The sequence below is a fragment of the Vanellus vanellus genome (assembly GCF_965231255.1).
Source record: "Vanellus vanellus genome assembly, chromosome: 1".
NCBI lineage: Eukaryota > Metazoa > Chordata > Aves > Charadriiformes > Charadriidae > Vanellus > Vanellus vanellus.
This window is the reverse complement of record NC_138905.1, coordinates 213,536,221-213,563,139: the sequence shown is the minus strand read 5'-3', so window position 1 is coordinate 213,563,139 and position 26,919 is coordinate 213,536,221. Positions and strand designations below refer to the sequence as shown.

Here is a 26,919-nt window from a genome sequence, read left to right as displayed (position 1 = left end):
CGCTTATTAAAGTATTTAGTCTTTTTACCCGGCTGCTGCTGAAAAGGATCTGTCCTTTTCTTCACAACATCATCTCTTAATGGCGTAGGTAGGTAGGTAGGTGATCTGTTCTTTTTTTTTTTTTTTTTTAAGATTTCTCCTTCTTTTAGAATATCCCTTTCTTTAGGTTGCTCTTCTTTTACTGGTTCTGGGTGGCCTGATGGACTTCATGCAGATATGCCGGGAACTTAACATGCTGCCAACCCAGGTGGCATCAGCACCAGCCTTTCCTACAGTCCATCTCCTGCCGTCCCTCCTGGTTCTTCCACACCCAGACCATCCCATTCATTTGCCATTTGAAGCTGTTTTAATGCTGCTATTACAAACTTAACGGATAAGATAGAGCTAATATAAAGTTCTGTTTTGCCAGCATCTTTAATTAAGGAAAAAAAAAATCACCGTCAATGTTACAGCTGAAAAATCAGCCCCCAGCAAATAGGAAGATGCAATCACCCTATTTCTACTTCTTTCTCCATGGCACACACAGAAAATAGGTAAGTTCTGTGAAAAGCAGCATTGCATTGCTTATATTTTATCATCCCACTGCTGAGTTTTATGTATTTGATTTGGCCTTTTAGTCAATTTCTTGTAATTGATTTTTTTTCCCCCCAGAACTGGATGCAGTTTCCTGCAGTTATTATCCTGCTGAAAATTTAAACCTGTGCATATAATCTGAAGGTTAATAGAGGGCTTCAGGAAAGGAGGGAGAAACGTAACCGAGTGACAGAATTCACAGCCTCAGCAGCCTTATTAATGTATGAGATTTAGAAGGAAATCTTTGTGTAAAGCGACGGCACGGTACAGATTGCAGACTTAGCCACCCAATCTGCAAATGCTGAGCTTTTGGAGTATTCCTGCTTATGCCTAAACACTTACAGGGTGAGGTGAGAGGGTCCCAATATAGGATCAGGATTTTAAGTGGGCTCAAGAGATTTACCAGGACGGTGATGCAGAAGAGGGGCTCACAAAGGGGCTGGGAGCAACAAGTGGCACCGCAGGACCAAGAGCGGAGTAGCGAGCGGAAAGTCAGGGGACTGTGGCTTTGGGTATCCCGGTTTCCAGGTGAAGTAACGGCCTCCCAGAAGTCACGGCATGTCTTCTGCTTCCAGGAAGATTCATCTTCTGAGATCCTCAATTTCCTTCAGTCAGTGCTAATGAGAGGAAAAACCTTAGGGAATCCTATGTACAGTCCATACCAAAAATCGTAGTTGTTCTGGCTAAATGTTAAAAAGAACAATAGAAGAGGCCATCTTTTTATATTATATTACTGTCACTATAAGTAAAGAGAGTAATGGGTGATAGGACAAGAGGTAACGGGCACAAACTTGAACACAGGAAGTTCCATCTTAACATGAGGAGGAACTTCTTTCCTGTGAGGGTGGCAGAGCACTGGCACAGGCTGACCAGAGAGGTGGGGGAGTCTCCCACTCTGGAGACATCCCAAACCCACCTGGACGCTGTCCTGTGCAACTGCTGTAGGTGACCCTGCTCTGGCAGGGCGCTTGGACTAGATGATCTCCAGGGGTCCCTTCCAACCCTGACCATTCTGTGATTCTGTAATAGAAAAGGTAATTAAATGAGGCTTTAAAAATCCACATGCTGCACATATCATATATTCTTTGTTAAATATAATCGTGAGGATTCTGTACAGTTAACATCGTTGGAAATTTTTCTATCTTACATACAGAGCATCAGGGTTGGAATTGTCGGACATTTAAGAATGTACAATGTTTTCCAAACTTCTGAAACCTGCCAGGGGCAAAGACATAACTTTTAATATCTTTGGTGCTTATGACAGTACTTAAAGTTTATCACCTGTCATATGGCTGAAGTGATATCACCCTTCTACACAGCCCTTAAAAATATTCTCTATTTAATAAGGTAACTCAGAGGTCCCAGGAATCACTTCAAGTATAAACATGCATATATATATGTTAAAGTGCAAATAGCAAAATGTGCCTGGTGAAGAAAGAGGTAAACTGCCAGTCTGGTAAGATCTTACCGTGAGAGAGAGAGATTAATTCAGCGTGTGCATCTCATGCTAAACGGCATCTGCAGGATCAAGTCAGCAGATCCAAATGAAGCAATTACGAATAACTGGCAGAAGTACATGTCTGTGTCTTTCCCCTTACAGCTATAGAAAAATTCTGCATATGCACATGCCGGTTTCTCTATAGCCTGTAGAGAAAGGCTTCAACTCCTCCTCCTCCCCCACCTTCAGAGGGAACTGGTAAAACCCGATGCTCTGTTAACGTACTGCACCTGACCACCTCCTAATTTTGCCGGTCGTTAATAGCTTCCCAGCTGCCATTTAACGCCTCTTATTTTTCTGGAAACCTAAACATACACACACTCACAGCCCCTGCTTACACACTGCTTACCCCGCAGCTCATCCAGAAGCCATAGCAACCGGGAGGGAAACCTCAGATTGCTCCAGCCGCGCTCCCCGACACTTTCTCCTCGTCACACGGGACTCTCAGCCCAACAGGGCGTGAGCCTTTCTTGCTGAAAACTCACCATTCAGAAGGGGTACCCGAGTGCCTTTTGTTATTTCATACTGTAGTCAAAGCTTTTACCTTTTCTCTGGTTATCACCTGCGCTGCCCCTATTGTTCAGGATATGGTTGTTTGTTTTTTTTTTTTTTTTAAATACGCTTGGGCTCTCCCTTGAAAATTCAAATTCAAGGTTCAAATTGAGATCAACTTGAGATCAACTTTTTTTTTTTTTTTTGAAAGTAGCTAAAGATATGTCTATGTGTATAATCCATTGCAGTGGGGAATGCAGAGTGAGTGCGGATCAGCCCGGGTACAAGAGCGTTAGCACCCGCGGGCTCCCTGACCTAGCTAATACGCTTTATTTCCCAATTCAAAGGCTGTTTTGCTCTCAGACGAAGTAGTGCAAATGAGGCACTGGTAAGGCTGTGCTGTGAGATGCTCAGCGGGGACAGACACCTCTGCACAGCAGTTCGGGCCACCTGCGACCTGAACCCCCTGCAGCCGTTCCTGTCCCGGCCCCACAACACCCCGCTGCTCCCACAAAGCCACCAGCAGATCTGGGAACGACCTAACCCCTCAAAACCTCCCTCACCACCCACTGCTGCACCACATCCCCGAGAGGCTCCAGGCGTTAACGCTGTGCTCTTCAGCACCTTCGGGAGCCCACACCATTTCTTACGATGTTTCGCCCCGAAGTGAGACACCCCCAGCTCTATCAGGTGGCTCTGTCCCTGCTGATCGTCTAAAGCGGAGTTAAACAAGCCTCATCCATTGCGGTGAAAGTGAAATCAGTGATTCATGTTTTAAGAGGAATTTTAACACACACCAAGAATGGCTTTTCTGAAGAAACAAATGATTTGTTGGGAAAAAAAAAAAACAAAAAACAAAAAACAAACTGCCATAGTGTTTGGGAGGGGAAGGGAAGAATGAGAAAGTAAAAACTGAAAATCTTGGTAAAGGATGCTCTTTTGTAGATTGAAACCACTGAAAAAATGCTTCCTTAGCCCATCTTTTTTTTTCTTCTAAAAAAAAATAAATCAGCATTTGTCCCTTTTTAATTACAAAAATTGAGAAAAAATGTTTTTCAAAATTCTCCATTTGACATCCTTGTGGATATTCCATACAACCTTGTTTTAACCACACCTTGAAAGCCAAGTAATTGAGAAATACAGCTTTATATTTTCAGAGCTCACAGAAAGTCTGTTGTTAGCAGCAGAACCTTTTAAAGCAGTCCAATGGTCTTAACTTCACTTTACAAACTAATTCTAAGCCTCCAGCAATGGAGAGGAAAGCAACGGATGAGACTGCAGCTCATTTAAAAAAAAAAAAAAAGGGGGGGGGGGGGAGATATCAAAGTATGATATTCTCCCGGACTTGCTATTTTAATAAGCTCTATTGATGCATATTGTGGTTTTCCGTGTCTTTCCAAGACCCCTGGACCATTATAACTCTAAAATTACTTAGTCCCAATTTCAGCAGTTTGAACAAATCTAGGAAAACGTCCCTGCTGCCGCTTTATATGCAGTTTACGGTGCAATATTAGACTGACAACTTTGGAAGTTAAAAGTCACCTTGTGTTTCAAGTCCTCAGATCACAAAGGAGTCCCGACACTCCGGCCAGGTCGCCTTCACAAAGCAACTGCAGGATTCCCCGAGCCATTCTTGTGCCAGGGGAAGTGCTCAAACCAGAAAATCACCCAACTCCAGTGATGGAGACTCCACCACAGCCTTTGATAGATTTTACGGATTTATTACGCCCGCTGTTAAACAGCTAGAGCTTATTTGTCCTCTGCATGTATTAATTTTCAAAACATGGAACTTCTAATATCTGTTTGCTGGGCTGATGACCAGCTCTGTTTCTCCTGTAAGTATTTATCAGCCATGACATTATCTATTAACCTTCCTTGACAAGTTAAATAGATTGGGCCCCTACTCGTTCACTGCAAGGCATATTTGCCAAACCTGCAATTATTCTCCTGAGTGGTAACTTATTTCCCATTTTAAGCTACTCCAGAAAACACATCATTTATAAGTAGAAGCCATCTAAACTAACTATAGCCTCTTAAAAAAAAGGTAAATTGACATAGCAGAGACCCACGTCCCTCTATTTTGTTTATTTTGTGGCCAGTAGTTTATTTCCAGTCTTCTGTACTCCTTACAGCCAAGCTTAGAATCATAGAATGGTTAGAGTTGGAAGCGATCTTAAAGATCATCTAATCCCAACCCCCCACCATGGGCAGGGACACCTCCCACCAGACCAGGTTGCTCCAAGCCCCATCCAGCCTGGCCTTGAATGCCTCCAGGGATGGGACCTCCACAGCTTCCCTGGGCAACCTGCGCCAGTGCCTCACCACCCTCACAGTAAAGAATTTCTTTCTAATATCGAATCTGAATCTCCCCTCTTTCAGTTTAAAACCGTTACCCCTCGTCCTATCTCTCCACTCCCTGATGTAAAGTCCCACTTCACCTTTCTTGTAGGTGCCCTTCAGATACTGGAAGGGGCTATAAGGTCTCCCTAGAGTCTTCTCCAGGCTGAACAACCCCAGCTCTCTCAGCCTCTCCCCTTTGCCCTGCCACTCAACTTCTGAGGAGCTGGAAGGACACCAGTGGGTGAAGCTGCATCACAGCCTGCACCATCAGAAAGTGGAGCGGTACCTCCTCACTTCTGAGGTTTACCAACTCTCGCAGTTGCATCCCTTTTGGCCTGCGGGAAGGAAATGCTCTGGCTGGTCTTCAGCCCGCAGCTGCCGAATGTACTTTATGTACTTGGCCCACAATCCCAAACAAAAGTTGAGTATCTAAATATGTCATGTTGGCCACACACTAGCTCCGTCAGGCTAACTGGCATTTCTCTCTGCAACTCTGAAATACAGAAAAAAGGGACATTCACACACCACAGTCAGCCAGAGGCAAACAAGTACATCTGATGACAGTCGCTGGGGGCAGTGACGGTGACAGACCGCTCCGAGACCTCTCCCATCCTCACGTTAGCACCACTGCAGCTGCCACACACAGGCAGTGACAGATAGGCAGACAAGGGAATTTCTAAGAAAATAACACACACTCCTATTCAAGAGGCACGTAGCTAACGTGATACGAGGCACGGCAAATAGCAAGCATTTTTATATTTGTAGCACCATGAGTGTCAGCAGCAGTTTGACGATAAGGAGTAGATTTCCTAATGGCTGAAGGACAGTAAAAATAGCAAGAAATACCTAGCTTTTACACCCGTGTTCTCAAGCCAATCTCAAGTGCTACAGATGTTAAAGAAATCCAAGAACCTATCACATCCGTACAAAGCCATAACTTCACGAAAATACCTGCTTATTAAGAACCGACACTTCCCAATGCATGGGACATTGAAAATGCATCGTGTCCGTGTAGTGAAACCACAGGCACTCATGGGTGGTAGGACAAGCCTGCAGATCACCTACACAAAGACCATCTTCTTTGGTCCTGAGAGTTTATACTGGTGTCAACATGGCTGCTGACGTACAGAGAAGCTGTCATCCAAGTTGGGTCAAGCTGCGTAGCTGTAGTATCAGCATAGCAGGAAGCTTGCTGCTGGCATCACGCTGCAGCCAACACAGTCTTGTCTTCCAAAATGAAAGCACAGGCGGCAATTTCTTCCATCCTTGATTACTTCAAGTGATTTGCAGCTTTACTTTTATGACTGTAATTCAAATCAATGCCTGGAAAAAGGGTAGTTGGTGACCTACTGAGAGCTGTTTATCAGCACATGAACTATCACACCGTTATTATGCCTGATGACACAGCAGACAGAAACCACACACACAGTTGGGGGAAAGCAGTATTGCCTCTCCCACCCCAGGAAAAACACTGTTGTGGGAGAAGAAAGAGAGGGAGAAGTGCATGAGAAACGGTTTGCGCTTGGTTGCGCATTTTAGCAAATTGTACATCTTCATGACATACATGCAGCTGCCGCTAAGGGGTTAAGTCCTCATGGGACTCGCAGTCTTGCAGGAACGCCAAATAATCCAAACAGGAAGGAACAAGTGCCTTGCTCCCTGCCCCCAATTCCCTCAGCTAGAACAGTCCAATGCCTGATAGAAACTATTCCAGAGGTTCTTGTTCTAATTCTGGCAAAACACAAGTTCTAAATTTCCAAATGTGGCTTGGTATTTTTTGGCAGGGGGTTCCAAAAAAGGAAAGCCAAACCCATGAAGCTATCCTTCCCCCGCCCCTCAATTTGAGCAAACTAGAGTCAAGCAGTTCTTGTGAGATTTTCCTACTGAAGTAAAAGGGAGTTTTCCCTTCTCAGCTAAATGGGATACTTTGATTATAGGCAACTGTTCAATTTTCATGTATTTTATAAATTTCCCTACACCTTAAGAAACCCCCCAAAAACCGTAAGATTGGGTTTTTGTACGTAAAAAAAAAAATAAAACCCTAACTACTTTTGTCACATATTATTTTAACATAAGATTATTAAAGAAGTAATTTTCTACCCTGGGACTTGCCTCCAAGTCACTCCTATTTACTCATGTGTAGAACAGCAAAGATCAGTGCTGCATTGACCAAGTTCTGTGTTGCAGCTGAGTTTCATCTAGATTCCAAGTGTTGCAATCCCCCCCATAACTCTACTTTTCTACCTTGTATATTTGAAAGGAATATGGCAACAGATTAACAGAGAGGACTTAAGCAGGATTACTGGGGAATTAGCCACTTTACTCAATGAATTGTCCCACATCCACAGCAAGGACTACTGCACAATCCTGCTTGATGCTGCTTTGAGAATCTTGGCCTCAGCATGACCATTCCCAGTTCCTCTCCCCTCTCACCCTCCTTCCCCACCAGTTTAGATCCTGCTAATGTAAAAAATTCTTGACAGGAAGTTCAAAACTCAAGACATGTCACTAAAATCAAGAACCAACTGCTTCCACAAGTACAAACTCCTGCAGGAGTGGGGTCATTTTTATTGAACTCTGAGATGATCAATTACAAAGCACAGCAATAAAACCCAGAACTGCAACATTTAGTAACAGCCTGAAATGTAGAATTGATTTTTGTCATAAGGGTTTGACATGCAGTTTTTGCAGGACACTTAAAGCTTTAAAATTTCATTTTAATCAGTGTAATTGCCCATTCCCTCCCCAATGCACACTTATGTTCTAAATTGCAGTGACTTCCTGATTTCTGAGAAGTAAGGCACTACAGTGTCCTTTCAGAGTAGTTACAGATTACCATAGCAGATGCTTCCCTCTGAGATCTAAAGTTCAAGATTGTCCATGCAACAGGGGACTGAAGATGTGTATCTAGTGATGAATAACTGTCACCACTGTTACCAAAACAGCCGTTGCATTCCAGGTGTTCTACTGTCAGACTGCAGAGGAAGCCTTCAGTGCGCAGAGCAGAGCTAACAGTGTTCACCCTCTCAACTAGGGAAACTGTTTGCTCTATTCTGGAAAATTTCATTAAAGCTCCCCTGTTCAAGCCTGGGGACAGATTTTAACCCATCTCTAACAAATCAGTATGTTCTTATGGCTGGGGACAAGGCACTGGAAGAAGACCTCTGCATTTATAATTTTGGAATAGGAGTTGCACTCACTGCAATGCTTTCAATTGCACATTCATCCGTGCCACGGCGGATTCTGAAGTAACCATCTTCTCCCCACGAGGTGCCCCAGCTGTTCTTTACAATCCAGAACTTCTCACCACTTTCTGGGTCTGTACCATAGCCCACCAGCAAGACAGCATGATTGGTCAATTCAAACGGATTGAAGTCATCCTGCAGCCCAGTGTGGTGGTAGATCCCCTCTTTATAAAGCATAAAATCACTATAAACCTCAAAGGCAACAGCCATTGGCCCATGCAGAACAAGCTCGAGTTTCATCAGGGCTTCATTGCAGCCTCCATAGAAACCACCGACATAGTGGTACTCTGAAGTGTAGTAGTGGTAACAGCTGTGCTTGAAACTGCATGGAGAATCTCGGGCTGTGTAAGGGAAGCAGTCCTCTTCCACCACACCAAAGTCTTGCACGTACTTTCCAGCAATGAGGTATGGGAAGCCACCATCGCAACCTAAACAACAAAAAAAATCTGCTTATTCCCTTTGAGAGTTATCTGAGATGGGAGATTCTCCTACTCCAATCTCCATGAAGAAGAGCATGAGGTAAAAGGACCTGTCCTAACACAGATAGTGTCTCTTGGAAAGCTTTAGTCATTGCTTTTCCTCATCTTCCCCTCCCCATATGTTCCTCCTCCCTCTGAATATGCTTTTGGGAGGATATTTGGTTTCACTCTTTCTAGGCATGCATTGCAATTTTTAGCCCTACTTCTTAGATATTCCCCATCTCCCAGGTAGATCTACCTAAAATCCAATAACATCCTAGAGCACAGGGCCCTACAATACGGTGGACTGACAACTCTGGAATATTTTCTGCAATCTTGAAAAAAAAGAACTACTATAAAGCATAGCCTGCCAGATACTTCATAAAAAAACTAAATCGCAGGTGACGGAGAAGGCACGGAGGTTTTTAATATACAGTCTCCTTCTGCAGCATGATCGTTACTGAAAGTTATCTTTGTATACACCAGTATACTTACCCTGAGAATACTGGCTGCAAGACACAACCTGCTGGGGACTAAAGATCGGTTTCTGAGTGTTGTTTGTGAGGATACGTATCCTTGCTTCCAGCATGCCCATGGAGGAAAATGCGTAACAGCTGCCACATGACCCTGAGGAGAGGAGAAAAAGAACCACAAAGAACAGTCAGCAACATAAACAAGGCAAGTCACCTGCATTCAGGTACAACCGTTGCCAGAGTCCACTGAGAAGAGTCAAAACCTACCAGGCAGCGATTAGAAGCTGAATATTGATAGAGCAGAAACTTTAAATATACATTTAGCTTTTAGGCATGCAATTAAAAACAAACAAACACACATTTCTAATAACTTCTGAAGGAACACTGACCTTATCCAAGAGTAAGAGACAATATGTATCTCTAGTGTTTTCCTGTAATATCATTGAAGAGCTATGCTATTCCTTCAGATTGAAGTCACAGGGAGCATATTAGCAGGGCTTTGAGGAAGGCTACTAACCTACTGTCTCAGACTATAACCCTTTATGGGGCACATACGCTAAGGGGCAATAACTATTTTAAGTGAATGCTGACAATATTGTTCTAGAATATTTCAACCTATCAATGGATTTAACACTTGTTACACAGTTTTTCAACACAGTTGAACAAATATTCCACCTCTATAGCTACCCCTAAAATAATTGACTTTTAAGAGCCTACCAATATAAATAGCAGGTTTGACATAGTGGATTCATCCCAGCTCCCTTTACTTCCCAAGGGCATGTAATTTTTACACTGGCTTTGCAGAGGCACCTTAATTTCCCTTCTGTTTCCTGGCAGAGAGTTGAGTGTCCTTACTTTTGCATAAAAATTTAGTATTGCTGTTAGTTTTAGGCCTCTTCATTCCCTAGGAGCTTCCTGGAACACATTAAAAACCTCTGGAAGTTAAATGACAAGCATCACAGAGAAGGACAATTACTTGGATGAAGTCCTATTTTATCTACTGATTGTCACCAAGGTGCCCAATTTCCTTTTGTTTCCTGACAGTAGGAAAGTCAAATATTACAGAGCTATGAAAAGAAGGGGGGCTTGAGGAACAAAATACTTTCTCCTGAACTGTGTAGGTGTATAAAAGCAGAGCTATTACAAAAGTAAGACTTTGTGAAATTGCACCTTCACTCAGTCAGATGTATCTCTGAAGAGAAGGGGCAAAATCAGCCTGAACATGAATGCTCTTTGCCCAGCAGGGCAAATGGGAGTGGTGAAAGGTGCCTCACACTCATTGTACAGTCACAGCATCCGAGATAGGCCACGCTGCAGAACGCTTTGTTGCATTTTGTGTGCAAAAATGTAAAAAATACAATTAACACAACCATTTCAGTCGCAATACTGTTGGGGTGGTTGCTCAATTTCTTTCCTGCTACCACAGTGGTATTTGTGAGGCTCATAGCATGACAACCACACTATAACAGCAGAGGGCCAATACAGCTGCAAGGGTAGTTGCTTTTCTGAGACTTCGCACAAATTCTCTTCCACAGTCTATTAAAGCTTCAGCCACACACTCAACTGCAAAGGGTTATTACACTATGAGCAGACACAGCACAGGAGGAGACACAGCGCATCTAGTGAAGAATCAGCTGACCAGGCTTTTCACCTACTTTGATCTGCAGAAAAAGCTTGCAGAAAGTAGTCGGCAAGAAACTGGAACTGCAGTCTATAACAAAGTCTCTAGGTTCCCTTTTTCTCCCCCCTGTAAAGTTGGTAACAAGCAACAATAGGGCTATCTTCAAAGACAACACATCTCTGGACTCAAAGATGCAGTTACGGCTCTGTAAACAACCTGAGAGCTCAACCTTTACTTTCTTGACTACGGGAAATATTAGCAAGGATGCTAACATGCTGGAAGTAAATATTATGGTCCAAGACAACTGCAGTTGCATGAAACTTGCCGTGTCTCAAGGTATTCCTCAGAGAATGCACATTTCCCTTTTAATTCTTTTCCACTTCAGATGCTGTATTTTTTTCTTCTTGGGTTAAGAGCAGTGATTCCACAAGCATGTGAGATCTGGGAAGCCATGATCTTGTAATTCATACAATTCTTTCTGCATGTGCCAGACAACTTGCCTCTTACTGCTTGCAGCCTGCTCCCCAAAGGGATTTTCTAATTAGTCATCTAATAATCTTAATGATATATAACTAGGACTTTATAATACCATCATTCTAATGAAGCATTGACATCCAGTGCCTCAGAAAATCATACAAGCTACCACAAGCAAGACTTAATTTGTATGTCAGCATTATTTTGCACAAGGTCATCTTTTGAAGGTTTTGTTTTGTGGTTGGTTTTTTTTTTTTTTTTTTGAAAAGCCTGAACGCTAAAATTCTTATTTAATGAAGCAGAATGTTAAATGTCTGTGGGAATATGCATACTCGGATTACAGGAAATGTGTAGGCAGCTTTATTATTGGAAGCGACAGACTAGTTTAGAGAAACTTTAAATCAACATGGTGGAGAAAGGGTACATTTGGGACTGAGTGTCCAACTATTTGGAAGGTAAAAGAGCCCTTGGCACATTCACAGTGCACACCAGGAGAAAGTACAGGACTCACACCTACACAGGACTGTATCATTTCCTGTTGCCATCTTTCAGTGATGCCACGTGTCAGCTTGTGAACTACAACTCCCACAAGTCCTCCTATGCTGCTTCTGCTACCAGGTATCCAGTTGGCTCTATTGGGTGGAACAACTAATCCAAAAATGAGGGACCAGCGATTTATGCAATTCTCTCCCCATCACATTAATGTTATGTTCCTTTCCCCTCCAAGTTGCAACTACATAGCTACCAGCACATGAAAACTTATTTGGAAATAGTGAAGCAGGGAAGGGACACATCAATGAAGTCCATTCCTGGCCTCTAGTATGTAACTATTAATTCAGAAGTCTCACGCCACAATGCTATAAAAGCACTCCCTATAAAATAAACATATACCAGAATTGTATTCTTTTAAGTCTACTTTGAGCTAAATACTTCCTCTTCACAGGGGCAGAAAAAAAACCCAGTTTTTACAAGTATACTATATTTATCAGTGTCCACACTTTTCATGGCAACTAACACCCCTTCTTGCAACTAGCCATTTAAGCAACTCCTAAAGTTATTGGTGATAACATTTGGAAATAGGATAAACAATTGTCATGTGTTTATTCATTAAAACTGCATGATAATTTGCCATCAGCAGGAATAAGGGAAGGGAATCATGGAATTGTCTAAGTTGGAAGGGACCTTGAAGATCATCAAGTCCAACCATCATTGCCAAACCCTCCGTGAAACCCCGTTCCTCAGCACCATGTCTACCCATCTTTTAAATCCCTTTAGAGATGATGACTCCACCACTTCCCTGGGCAGCCTGTTCCAGTGTTTGACAACCCTGTCAGTGAAGCAATTGTTCCTAATTTCCAATCTAGACCTCCCCTGGTGCAACTTGAGGCCATTTCCTCTTGTCCCATCTCCTGTTCTTTGGGAGAAGAGACCAACCCGCCCCTTGCTACACCCTCTCCTTTCAGGGAGCTGTAGGGAGAGAGAAGGTCTCCCTTCAGCCTCCTTTTCTCCAGGCTGAAAACCCCCAGTTCCCTCAGCTGCTCCTCATCAGTTCGAAAGAAATTAAATGCACATCAGTTCTGTCAGCATGCAGAAAACCATGACTGAGACTGTTTAGACAAAACTTGACAGCTGTCTTTATGCAGGGCACTGTGGTAATTGGCTTTCACTCCAGCAAGAGACAGCGCTGTTTGGATAAGCCAGTACCACTTTCTATTTTGGCAGCGTTGTCAGCCAGAACTCCACCCAGTTTTCACAGGTTCTTCATAGTAAAGGTGCAATCTGTCAAAGACACTAGACAAAACCTTCTTGTTAACAGCAAATTGCAAAGTACATCAAAGCAGCTGTACAGCATTTCATTCAGAGGTTTGTTTTGTTGTTTTTTTTTTTTTTTTTTTTTTTTTCTTTTTACCTTGATTCCGAACAGGGCTGACATAATTGACACCATTCACATTCCTCCAGTCCCAGGATTCGGGCAAGCCTGAAACTTTTTTGAGTAACTCGGGTGTTAGAGGTGCAGTCTTTGGTCTAAAGAGGAGAAAATGCTTCTGAGTAACGTATCACGCTCTAGGCAAGGAAACAATCATGTAATGCTCAGTTATCACCGTCTGGCCTCTACTAGTTGCACTTACTTCATACTAAACAATTTGAAATAGTCTCCATCTAAGCTGAGTGGGTGTCAATCTCAGGAGATTAGTTTCAGGAGGATGCAAGACCTACTCAAATCCCTCCCTGAGGGAACTGTATTATGAACCAGCTGGTGAGGTCAAATACTTTTGAACCAGTCTGAAGTGCTGAGGTAATTTTCAGTGACTGTAGCAATGCAGCTCTGCAACAGCTATTTTACATCTCTGCCATCATGAGGTATGTTGAATATCTGACTGCAGAAGGCACATCAGCATGCATTGACAGTGATTACAGACTATTTAATTGCAGACACAGAGATGACTTACATCGACACTTCAATAACTGCAGTCCCACTTGCCCCAGAGACTTCCCAAAGAAAGTTTTTGCTGTGATTATTGAAGTATTGAACGTTACTTGTCCTCATCTACCACTTGCAGCCAAGTGATGCTCATACATCAGCAAGCCAAGCGCTTCCTGCATTCAGCTTTCACATAACCTGACACTTGTCCCATAAGTCATGCCACCAAGTGCCATTCACACACACCAGGCACTGGGAGTCTGTTCTGAAAGCATGAGAGGGCCAACAAAACAGTCACAGCATTGCATGGTGCAACAGAGCTTCCACATAGGTTACTGTATTTAAGACCACCTACAAGGTGACTTCTGTCTATAAGATGAAAGCATGATAATCTGCATGATGCTCCCATGCAAATCAGTTTTTATTGTATAGTTGCACCTTCTTCTACAAACACGCAGTTGCCACAGTTTGGAAAAGTAAGTAGCATTCCTACCCACAGCAATATCAGAGTGGAAAAAGCAAAAATACAAAGAAGGTAAAACAGCTGTAAAGGGAATATGCAGATCAAAGAACTCTAGTTCTCAAATTAATGTAGAGGACTGTGTGTCCATCCCCATTACCAGTCTCTGCTGTGCGGATCTGCAAGACCCTGAACGCACCCTCAGAGCTACTTCATGATTCTTCACTGAGACACTCTACTCCTTTTAGAGGACCCTGGTTGCAGGCATGGCAAATTATGAAAATAACCATGGAATTCCCTCAGAAAATCTTTATTATTCACTTTTAATAGCAGAATGCATCTCACTACTTTTTAATTGCACTTATGAACTAGCAGAACAAGAAAGGTGGTCATGCAGAAACTCCTGACTGTGGGTAGACACGAGAGTGAGATGACAGCTGAGACTGTCCCCGCTTCTTCCCTGCACATATAAATTCAGCAGCAAGTTACTGGGCAACATTAAATGGTAGATGACCCTACTTGTCTAAACTGCTTGAGACAACAGATGCTCAGAATAATCACTTAAATGAAGAAATATGTTGGCACTCCATGAAAATGAGCTGGAAGGCCTTGAAACTTGATTAAACAACTGAACTACAAGCCAAAACACAGCTAGGAAGACCCAGGAAAAATACAAGCATATTCTTTGCAGCAGTGTGGTTTATGGCAAAACAAAAGGTTTTAGTACCTTGGAGCTCTGGAATAGAGACCCCCAGCTCTTCTAGTTAGTTCTTCCAGGGCAAAATTCTCATACTCCTTATATCTTGCTGCTCTCCAGGACTTCTGGCGAGCATTGATAGCATTTACGAAGTCGAAGTTGTGCACATAACGTCTGCTTGAAAGTCTGCAAATAAAAGCAACCATATAAAACAGTAAGAAGAGGACTGGGATGGAAAAGTAAAGGCGTTCTGTTCTCTAAACTGAATATGGAGAGACTAACTCTGGAAGACTCTTCTGGTAGGTACTGATAAAGAAACATGCAATTATTGGACCAAGGTAAGATTACCGAAATTTGAGACAAACTAGAGGGACATAACCATCATCTTTAGACAGTCAGTTTTGTAACTGGGCTTCACCACAGACCAAAGAAGAAACTGTGTGATATAACAGGCACATCTTCCTCTGTTTTTGTGCATTTGTTTATTCTACACGTTACCACTGGCATTAACTTTGTTCTCAGGGACAGAATTGGCCCATATGGTTTTAGCTGAAACCTGAAGGATAGTTATCAAACGTTTTATTCCAGTAAAAGGTCACTTATCTGTTGCTTACCTTCCCCTGGGCTTCTGGAGAGGTAGCTCATTTATGTGAACATCTGAGGGAGATGAAGAAATCTTCTGTCCGCTGAAACAGGCCCAATTGTGGCCAAGTACATCATGTACCCATCCTGGTAGAGTCTCGTTACAGTAACTGGTTACATTCTGGCCTTCCTTTTTGTACTGTAACATGAAGAGGTTACACTTGTGTTGGGTAGATGCATTTGTGAGCATAGCAGTAGTCCCTACCCACCCAGCTGCTTCTTGCCTCTGTTTCAGAGGACGTGGCCATATATTCCAGATGAACCAGCATCATGTTTGATTTCAAAACAAAGAAACATCAAAAAAAGGTTAAGCAGCTGTTGTGACTTGCACTTTTAGCATCAAAGCATGCATTAGTATCAGCATCAGCTAAAAGGTGCTAATTGTTTGGGTTCAACAGTTACTTTCTAGGCATAATGTAAAAAACACTCTTGGTACTTATCCTTCTCTTCAATGCCCCGTGGTTTCTTGCACCAAATATTTGACTAGTCAAACTCTGGAGTGCTGCAAAAGTTTGAGATACTAAGACTCACAGCAGTATGAAAAGTAAACACAGGGTGGATGGCAAGTTGTTCCCCCCCCACCCCCCAAGAGAACTGAGAATAGCATTTCATTTTTTGGAGTCAGAACTGAAGATGAGACTTCCATCACAGCTCAAACTTAAAGCAGTTGCAGGAAGAGCATCATGAAACAATTTCACTTGAACTATCAAAATGAGACAATAAGAAATGACAATCCACTGAGAGCAACTCATTTGAAGTTGGTGGTGATGGGAGTGTTACTAAAGCCTCAAGCCCTAATACTGCCTTATTCAGTCACACAAGTCTTCATTTTACCACTGAAGAGGAGTAATAAGTTAATCTATTCAGTACAATCTGTCTTCATACAGCAGTTAGTACTAACACTTTGCCCAGCTGCTTAAGTTTCCCAAATTAGCAATTCTTTGACAGCAGAATGTCCCAGGGAAGACACAAACAAAAGGGGGGGGGTGGGGGAGAGAGACATCGTTAGATCTCCACTGTCTCTTAAGGTTAAGTCTGCTTTTATTAAGCTATACAGGAGCTTGAACACCCCAGGCAACAAAAGCTTTAACTTGACAATCCTAATCTTACACAAATCACTTACATGGAATCCAAGTTTCCTAGTCCAAAAATACTTTATTAAATCCCATTGCATTCGAGTTGCACATGTACAATGGTCCAAGGATTTTGTAGCTATGTTTCAATAAAATGCTTGCTCAGCCTCTTCACCATCACTGAAGATGGTGGTTTACAGTGATGGAAATGCCTTAACATGGAAAATAAAGTAAATAAAGAGACTGGGAGGTTTGTGACTATGTCAAGGCCCTATGGGAAATCTGAAGGAGAACACATAGCAAAATAATTAAGTCTATCAATCAGAGGGATAAAATTAAAGGTTAATCCTCTGACTGTTTTAGAACAATGGAAGTTTGCTTTGCCCCCAGTTCAGTGGTTGCAGAGGCATCACATCTACACCTTTGCTTGTCTACCAAGGCAAGCATGTTTGCTGACCGGAGCAGGAGCCGTTACCGTGTTCTATTCATCCTATCTCACTGTGCAAGATTGTGCAATATGGGAAATAACCACACTTGGCCAAACACCAAGGGCAAGGTCCAGATACAACTTTTGAGAAATACCTTCTTCACAACTGCATTGCTAGAAATCCAGGCACTACCAAAAGCAACAAGCTACTGACTTTACATCAGTAAGTTACTATTAGAGCACTTTATTTTGATAGTATAAATTAATACCTACCTGTCTTTTCTATCTAAAAGCTGCCACAGATTAAAACAAGACCAAGCACAAGCATTCTTGATAAGTATAGGCTTTCAGTCTGAATACTTGAAGAATACTCAAGGAACACGCCTGCTTTCTGCAACAATCAGATGCAGATCCTGCCTAGCATGGAGTTATATTGAATCAAAACAAGTGGAACAGATTTGGGACTTATTTTCACAGAAAAAAGGCAGTGAGTTATTTGCTAACTAGCAAATTAAAACAACAACTTTTTTTTTTTTCTTAAGATGTTGATAGATAACCAGGATAGTATTCACACCATCTGCACAACTCATCTTTCAGGAAAGTGAATTTAGCAAGTTTCTTATACTGTTCTTTCAGTTCAATCAATCAGCAAAGCTAGAAAGGAGGTGAAGGGACAGTCAGTGGCAACACTTCAAGATAAACAAGAGACAAAAGCCAATTTCAGATAGTCTGTGCAGAAGCCTAAAATTAAGCAATTCAAGTCCTCTGTAGCTACCTTTTTATAGACTGGCAGATTGTAAGCTACTACTGAACTGGCTTTAAGAAGGGGACATGAAAACTTTGAGAACCACATCCTATCAATAACAACTGGATAAAGGGAATTTGAACTCCAAGAGCCATTTTCAGCTAGGAAATTAAGATATACCCACATAAGGTTCCAGTTTGCCCCCCACCCCCAAATTTTAATCGAGAGCCACCAACATCGAGAAGTGGCAGAGAAACCTTTAAAAAAAAAACCCAATACTTATGCTTAATTTCTACAAGCTAGTTAACTCAATGGGCCACGTCAGAAGAACTAAAATGGGATAGCAAAGTCATCAGTGCCATGACAGTGACACCCACTGCTTACGACCAGAAGGTACACCATCAAACCAGTATTTCATTGCTAAAACCACATGCAGCATTTCTTGCTGCGACCAGAGAAAGGCTCTAGCAGATTAGCTCTAGCAAATCTGATTGTATCAGTTTTAGAGGACCTACTAGGAGTATGTCTTCCCAAATAACAGTCATACAGGCTGGCAACTAACTTCAGCTGCACCAGTTCATCATGGCACCACTGCGTGAACAACCACCACTGACTCAGGTGGATGTCAATTACAATGCCAGACATTGCCAGAAGCTGCCAGCACATCTGTGGAACCCATCACAGAATCGCATCCTTCCTGGAGGACAACAGCCATGTTGTCCAGCTGTGACAACACAGCTGTGACCACCAGCTACTGCTGGACAACTGCTGCATGCATTTCCTCTGCAGACTTAAGATGGTTTTAATTTTGAAGTTAATAAAAGACCGCTGTAGACATGCCACATGATAAATTTCTTTAGCCGATGTTCACATCTGCAACATTAAGTAAATGCCATCCGGTGACCCGACCAATCTGGAACAACTCCTGTAGAAAGGCACCCAAACTATATTCACAGTTCAAATTCTGAGGTTTGAAAACATTAAGCTTTAATTCTATTTCAAATGTATATTTTTCTCAAGTCTCACAACCCATGACTTTACCTAATGCCAGAATTTAGCCAAGCAACTCCAACATTATTAACCTTAAAAGGCTTTATGTACCTGAATTTCAAGGCTTGCTATTAGATACCTGAACCTAGGTAAGCTTTTTGGTACAGTATACTGCTAGTAAAGTCATCCCTGTGTTGGTCATCATGATGTAATCTAACGCATGCTCAATACCAGTCCTGGTAAAAAAAATGTAATTGTTTAAAGCTTTCTTTAAATTTTTAATCTGCCTAAGAAGAAAGCAGGAAAGGATGGAAACCTTATTGGACACAGTATTTTAAGAGAGATTCAGCAGTGCTACATACACAGGCTGCCATCCCATCCTCTTTAACATCTATTGTTCTCAACTTAAGCAATGCTCAGGCAATAAGCCAACTCAAGTTCCAGGAGGCAGGACTACCCAATACATTAAGCTGCTGGAAAGACTTACCACTCATTTGTCATCAAGTTTACAAGTGTGCCCATGCATTTTAATACAGGAAGCACATTCCTAATTAGAAGAGGACTGCAGACTTGCAGATGCCCTACTGTACAAAAATATAAAAGATTATCAGAACAAATGATTGCATCTTACTACCTGATAGAAAATGCAAGCAAACATCAACTACAGATGCATCTTCTTTCCTCCAGGCAACATTCTGCAATTCAGAGATTTATGCTTTCAGATTTATACTTTAGGGAAGCACCAGTTGCACATTGCCAGTTAAGTAGGCCCAACTAAGATAGGTTAGAAATTAACTTTCAATTAATTTGCAGGATGATTAAACAGCATCAGCAACTCTAACACTTCTATTTTAGCAACATGGAATAAAAGGCATTCAGGTTTCTTTTTTTTAATATTCTGAAATTTAAACATTAACTACTGTCACTTGTCTAGGCTGTTTTTTTTTCCACAATGGAAGTCCTTGGTTTTAACCAAATTTGGGGGTGCTGGGGAAAGAGGAAAAGATGTGACAAAGATGTCACCAAGTCAGTCTGGAAAAGATTAGTAACTTGAGTAGTGGAACATTCTATAAATTATTTCTTTCTTTTTGCTGAAGTAGTGCTAATATCTTAATATGAAGATGTGCCAGACTTCTTGTTTTTGCTAGAGGACATCTCAGAAGGAGTACCACTTAGCTTAAGGGACAAACAGTGAGAATCTTACAAGACTGTCTCCCTTCACAGTGGTACTTTTAAAATAATAAATAAATACTACAAAGATATCAAGTAATTGAAGTTAGCCTCAACTTTCATTTCAGCCTTGCCCTAGCTTTTTATGTTATCCTGTTCCTGTTTTTTCCCTTTGGAAAAAAAATTTAAAGCCTTGTATCTTCCATTGCCCTACAGAATCCTTATATCATCCAGCAGAAGCACATGCTCAAGCTTCTGCCAAGAGTCAGTACACTAACTTCACATGCAAGTTCAGCATAAGGACATTTCAGCAGCAGACATTAAATAAGAAACAAGAGCATTCCAATAAAACAAGTTCCTTTGTGCTGCAAACAAACACCAGGCAGAGTAACTATGACTTGTGAGAAGCAGATTGCAGTAGAGGATGCTGCATTTAACTTGGCAAGCCTTGAGGGACAAGTCTATGTACAACAATGGTTAGAAATAAGACACTGCTAGAGCTTCTTTACTTAAGCTACTGAAGCAAACTGAGGAAAAATATATTGATAAGCTCAGCCAATCCATTCCTTTGGTGTAGAAAGTCACTTCCCCACAGCCTCCAGGTGAAAGAACAAATAACTTGTAAAGGCGGTGAGGCCCTACAAATATTTTAGTGGCTGTCTGTTTAGTAAGCCACAGGAACAAAAGGCTATTAAAAACTCACTGAAACATGCACCATCGTCAAACAGGCTGTCTATATCCACACAGTATCATAGCTCTGATAAAGCCACCATTTACATAAGCCCAGAGCATTCTTGTTAGTAATTAATAACTTCATGTTTTAACATTAAACAAAAATACACTGCAAGTTCCTCGGTTAGCACCAGTTGCACTTTTATGCTTGAAACACACGAAGTGCTGTATTGGCTTAAATACTGCTGTTCATTTTGCCTAGCAACTCCATCCTTTCTGTTCAATGGCACAATATGCGGAAAGTGTTAAAGCATCCTAGTAGGTAAATCAGGATGCTTTATCTGTCCTGTCACCATGATGGGGTCTTAGCCACATAATTTAACTTTACTGCAACATAAGCAGAACTCAAAATTTATAAGCAGCCCTTAAGCAACGAATACTTTCCTGACAAGCCCAAACCTAAAGCCATGCACAGAGATGTGCACGGCTTTCTATGTTATGGCTGCTGCACCATCACAAACTGCTCCATGAACCAAAAAGTTACTCTACAATCAAGCAGTAACTCCAGAACAGTGTTCACATGGGCAGGTTATTTCAGAGTGAAACAAAGTCATTTTACCAAGTAGTAAAAACAATAGCAAATTGCTCCATATTACACATATTAGTTCTGTATCTTCTTGTAAAGCAAGGGAATGACGGCAAAGACAATTCTTCCTTTCCATGAATTCCAAAGGGACTTTGTTTAATGACTTTCCACAGTCTCAACAGCGATGAAGGCTAAGTAGTCTTCTGAGACTGCTTTTATGCTTTCCTCTTGCTGCATTTCCAGGGAGGAAGGCCCTTACCACTTAACATTCTACTCCAAGGGCTTCTAGATTATGACCAACACTAAGCAAATGAAGTCTGCTATGTTTACATTACTTTCAGGTGCAAATGGCAGGACTATTTTAAACTATAGGCAATCATTCTTCAAAAACCTCTGAAGCATACATTGAGCAGAATATATTACTTGTCCTCTAGAAGCCTTACAGTAGAAGATGATGGAACAGGCCTTTATTTATGTGGCATTAGCCACATTTGACAGAAGAAACCACATCTTTAGTTTATACCAGGACTAGATATTATGTATTTCTATTTCATATGTAATGCAATATTTACTGGATTAAAAGTACACACATACACATATGCCACAAGGTCAAGCAGCTTGTAAGGAAACACCTCTTCCCCCCAAGCCCCTACTGACAATTGTGACACAACAGTTTTGTAGACAGACAGTATTGTAAGTTGTTGCCTAACAAAGTATCCTAGTTGTTTGCAGAAAAAAAAAAAAAAAAAAAATGCATTTACTACGTGCTGTGGTATTTCCTTGTGCTTCTCAGCCATTATACTTGCATCTTGGTAAACTGTTGTTTCCTTTCCAGCAGCAAAATTATAGAGAGGGTAACCGAATTGGGCTTTAATCCTCTCTATAATATTTAAGGAAAGCCTTTAATTTAAGCATGTCTTGCTGATGGATTCCCTACTACTGAACAATGAGCCAAACAAGCTTGCTATTTCACAATACCAAAAGCAACTGCAAACCTAACAATTAATCCATTTGTCTACAAAGGGCTAAGACACATTTATGACCAAGAAATGCAAGCTATTGTGCATTGCTACTGCTCAGGTGTATATTCCGACTGACTTCGTTTTGAGCAGCAAGTTGGATCAGATGACCTCCAGAAGTTCCCTCCAGCCTAAATTATTCTATAACACAGTTTTGGTATATTAAGAGTACTCTTGCAAATCAATGCATTTTCATAAGCACAGAGGAATACACAAGATCAGCACCTAACAGTCACTTGAGTTAGTGCTCATCTTCCAGTAGTGTATTTCACAAGGTACAGATAGCAGCAGTAGAGACTTCAGTGACTCTCAACCATCTTCAAGTTGGTGCTTTACAGCTCCACTTACATTCCAGAGCAGCCCACTTGCTGTTTCAATGAATAAATTCCTCACATTCAAGAATTACTTTGATAATCAACACTTGTTTCAACTGGTCACCATACTGACTTGTAAACAACTCTGCATTTCAGTGTAAAATATCAGCCTAAGGATTCCCAACACGTTAGTTCCACTATATTTCTCCTCAGATGAGTCCACCAAGGCCAGCAATGACTGCTGAATTCCACCTGCTAGAGATGACACCTCAGGCCCGAGATGTCAAACAATACTACAACATTTAGTGCTCCATTGTCCTCAGGGAGGCAGCAATTCCTGCCACTTTCGAGGCAGGCACTCCCACTGTAGGGAAGCTCACAGAGGTGTCCCCGCCCGAGATGTTTCAGGGTAATTCTGCCCAGTTAGAGAACCCTTCAGTGTCTGTAGTTTTTACTGTATTACCCCCCCCAAACCCATGCAGAATGCACATCATGAAAATTTAGTGTCACTACCTTATACAGATGAGAGAATGTCTATCAGGTATTTCTCTCTCACACTTTGCTTTTGCTCAAGTATAAGAACCTATCTTATACAGAAGTATTCTTATTTTAAAAGATTTACAGTAATGAGTGCTGTAGTTTTGGCAGAGAAAGTTAATTTTATTTATAGTGCTCATGCAGTGCCACATTTTGGATTTGTGATGAAAACAGTGTTGGTAAAACAGGGATGTTCTCATTATTGCTCAGCAGTGCTTTCACAGCACCAAGGCCTCACCTGCTCCTCAGACTGCCCCTACCAGCAAGTAGGCTTGAGGCACACAAGAAACTGTGAGGGGACACAGCTGGGACAGCTGACCCCAACTGACCAAAGGGATATTCCATACCATACAATATCATGCTCAGCAATAAAAGCTGGGGAGAAAAGGAGAAAAGGCAGACACTCAGAATTATGGCATCTGCCTTCCTAAGTAACAGTTATGCATGATGAAGCCCTGCCTTCCTGAAAATTGCTAAACACCTGCCTGCTGGTGGCAAGTAGCAAATGAAATCCTTATTTTGCTTTGCTTGCATACACAGCTTTTGCTTTACCTATTAAGGTGCCTTTACCTCCACTCTCGAGTTTTTGCACTTTCATCCTTCCAATTCTCTCCCACATCCAACTGCGGGGGAATGATCAAGTGGCTGTGTAGTACTTAGCTGTCTGCCAGGGTTAACCCACAAATAACATGTAAACAACTTCACCACTAGTTTTGCAAAACAACCTATACAGTGGCCCTTTCCCTTAACTTAAGTGAGCTCCAATCAGCATGGAAGAAGCTGCAGTTAAATCAGAGCCTCATACATCATTTCTATTCAGTAAGAATTACAGTTCTGGAAGAGTGAATCACTCATTTTTGTTAACATCTGAAAACACTGACTTGAAAATACCTGCTGTAAAATAAACTACCTACAATGGCTTCCAGAAATACAATTTAAAGCAAAAGTCATTTTTCCACCTTCCTTACTACTAGCCAAGGTTCAGAGATTTTATGCTTAGACAGGGACTGGGTGTTTACTATTGGCTCATCTGAAGCCAGATACAAGATCATGTTTCTTGAAACAAACAAGAAACATGTTCACTGCTCTTGCCTAGGGCTGCACTCACCAACTGAGCAGTCTCGTTCCACAAAAGAGCTTTCTCCCAGGTAGCAAAGTCATCCCGCAGAGATTGCTTCAAGCCACCCTCTGGATTCATAATGCCACTCATCAGGACAGCATCAGAATGCTCCTTACCAAGTGGGTCTTCTCCTGTCTACCCCCTGCCTACTAGCACTGTTTTCAGCTTGATCTGAAGTCATTAACAGGGACTGGAGATAAGCATATTTTTCCAAAAGAACAATTACAGGCAGCAGAAAGGTTCCTTAAGACATTAAGGCAGTATTCTAGAATAAAATTTGAAGACCCTATAAAACCTCCAGCAAGAAGAACAGATGACCTTTCTAAAGTTTTCATGCGTTTGAGAACATCTTTAAGGAAAGATAAAAGCAATGATATTTGCTACTTCACTTGGGTCCATGGTGTCAGGAAGAAAACCGAAAAAAAAAAATTATTTCCAGGCTACCAGGAGAGTTAGCTTCATGAAGGCCTTCAATTGCTTTAGTCATTCCCAGAAGGGAAAGCAGCAACATCTGTAATAGATTTTTCAGATAACACCCAATGTGGAATAGAAATACCTCTTCCCTCTTTCTGCTCCCTACCCAGTCACTGATTTTTAACATAAGGAAACAGTTTATAAGTCCTGTATCTGGTAACCCAGACAAACCTCAGAGCCAAAGACAACCAAATGTCCCAACTGCCCCACTGTGGCACTCACTAACTCCACGTAAGCCTAGCTACAGGCCATTTTAGCAACGGTCACTGATACAGAACACACCAAGTTAACTCACCTTAAAAAATGCAAACCATTTGTAGTCGTTTATCACAATTTCAAAGCCTTGATTGTAAATCAAAGTGAAGAAACCATAGTTGCCCAGACTATCCTGAGCCACATCTAACTTCTGAAGATTCACAAGCACCTTCCTTTCCACAGGCCCTGAAAGAAATACAAACATTATTGCATGATTATTGCATGCAAAAGATGAAAATAAAAAGTCAGTAGAAAGAATGCTGCAACATTTATTTTGTTCCAACAGGTGCTAAAATACCCTTGTTGCATACAGTCTTCTGCAGCAAAGCATCAAGTAAACACACTTCAGGGACTTCACTTACAGAATCACAGAATGGTTTGGGTTGGAAGACACCTTTAAAGGTTATTTAGTCCAACCCTCCTGCAATGAGCAGGAACATCTTCAACTAGATCAGGTTGCTCAGAGCCCCATCCAACCCGACCTCAAATGTTTCCAGGGATGGGGCATCTACCATCTCACTGGGCTGCCTGGGCCAGTGTTTTACCACCCTCGTTGTAATTTTTTTTTTTCCTTATATCTAGTCCCAATTTAACCTCTTTTAGTTTAAAATCATTACCCCTTGTCCTATCACAACAGGCCCTGCTGAAAAGTTCATCCCCATCTTTCTTGTAAGCCTTCTTTAAGTACTGAAAGGCTGCAATAAGGTGTCCAGGCTGAATAACCTCAACTCTCTCAGCCTGACTTACCTGTCAGTGGGTCTACATGCTCCTTTTTACCACTGCCAGACGTTATTTGCACATTTAATTAGCAGCAGCACCAAACATCTGTTACTGGGAAACATCAGCTTATTTAAACACAACTTGCTATACAGCCACAGAGGTATCTTGATGCTGCATCACTCAGGCAGTGTGTCCGCAATGACAAATCTTCCCCTAAAATGTGTGGGATGGGGGATCAGCCACCCCTTCACCGCTGCACTCCCAACTCTCTCCACCACTCACCTCACCTCCACTGCTCCTACTGCCACCTGCCTCATCTCATCAAAAAGCAGATGATTTAGAAAAATGCAAAGCACCTACTTTTTTTTTTTTAAATAATACTGACATGCAATAACTAAATAAAGACCCCCCCCACTATTATTATCCCCTCCAGGGAAGTGATATTTCTACTTCTGATGCCCGCAGGCTGCCCAGGCAGCAGCCGGTGGCCTCCCAGGAGCTGCCCAGAGGACACCCAGAAGGAGAAGCCGCTGTGCTGCTGGCCGGAGCCACTTTCAGGCCAGGCTGAGCTGACAGGGAAGGGACCCGTGGGCTGTGAGGGAGGAAGAAGTGAGCCGGCATGAGCCGGTGGTGCTCCCGAGAGGCCTACTTGAGCCCAAATCGAAACAAATTTTAAAAAAACGCCTAAAACTGAAGTGCAGCGCAGCCATCACCCAGGGCCAGACTAACGCCAGCGTTCCACGCTGCTTAATTCACATTCACGTTAACGTTTTTCTGCCTTAAGCCCGGCGGGGACCCCCGCTCGAAAGCCGGCAGCAGGGGCCCGACCCCCTTTCCCGCCGCCCGCTTCGGTTTTAGGGCCTCACGGCGCGGAGCAGCCGCTTCCCGCCATCCCCCGGCCCCGCTCCCCCCTCACGCTCACAGGGACCCCTCCCCCAGCGAGGCCGGGGCCGACCCCGCGGACCCCCCGGGGGAAGGGGAACGGGGCCAGGCCGCCGCGGTCTCACCCGCCTGGGAGCAGTTTCCGTGGCGGCCGCCGCCCCGCCAGACGCGGAGCTCCCAGGCGCCCAGCAGGTCGGCGAAGGAGCAGTTGGCCGGCGTGTCGGCCCGCAGCGCCGCGGGTAGCGCCGCCAGCAGCACCAACCCCGCGGCCCACAGCGCCCGCCCAGCCATGGCGCCGCTCCCGTAACCCGCCGCCGCCGCCGCTCAAATGGGTCCGAGCGCCGCGGCCACCCCGCCCCGCCGCCTCCCCGCCCCCGGGCCCGGGACCGCCCCGGGACGGCCGCGCCGGGAGGGGCCGGGCCTCTGCGCCTGCCCCTGCTGCGGGGACTGAGGCGGGCTGCGGGGCGTGGGGGCGAAGGGCGGGCGCTGCCCGGGTGTCCGTGGGTCTCAGCTCCGGCAGAGGTGGGCCATGCTCCCCTC

At 42.9% G+C, this 26,919-nt stretch overlaps 1 protein-coding gene across 1 annotated transcript; it reads right to left on the bottom strand.

Moving 5' to 3' along the window:
- Positions 1-7,437: 7,437 nt before the first annotated feature.
- Positions 7,438-26,670, bottom strand: CTSC (cathepsin C; the record flags this gene model as incomplete). Its single annotated transcript, XM_082498392.1, has 7 exons — positions 7,438-8,576; positions 9,102-9,233; positions 13,084-13,199; positions 14,784-14,939; positions 15,368-15,534; positions 24,818-24,963; positions 26,505-26,670. 7 exons carry the CDS (start codon positions 26,668-26,670, stop codon positions 8,074-8,076), a joined length of 1,386 nt encoding a protein of 461 aa, XP_082354518.1. The 3' UTR covers positions 7,438-8,073.
- Between the last annotated feature and the right edge of the window lie 249 nt (positions 26,671-26,919).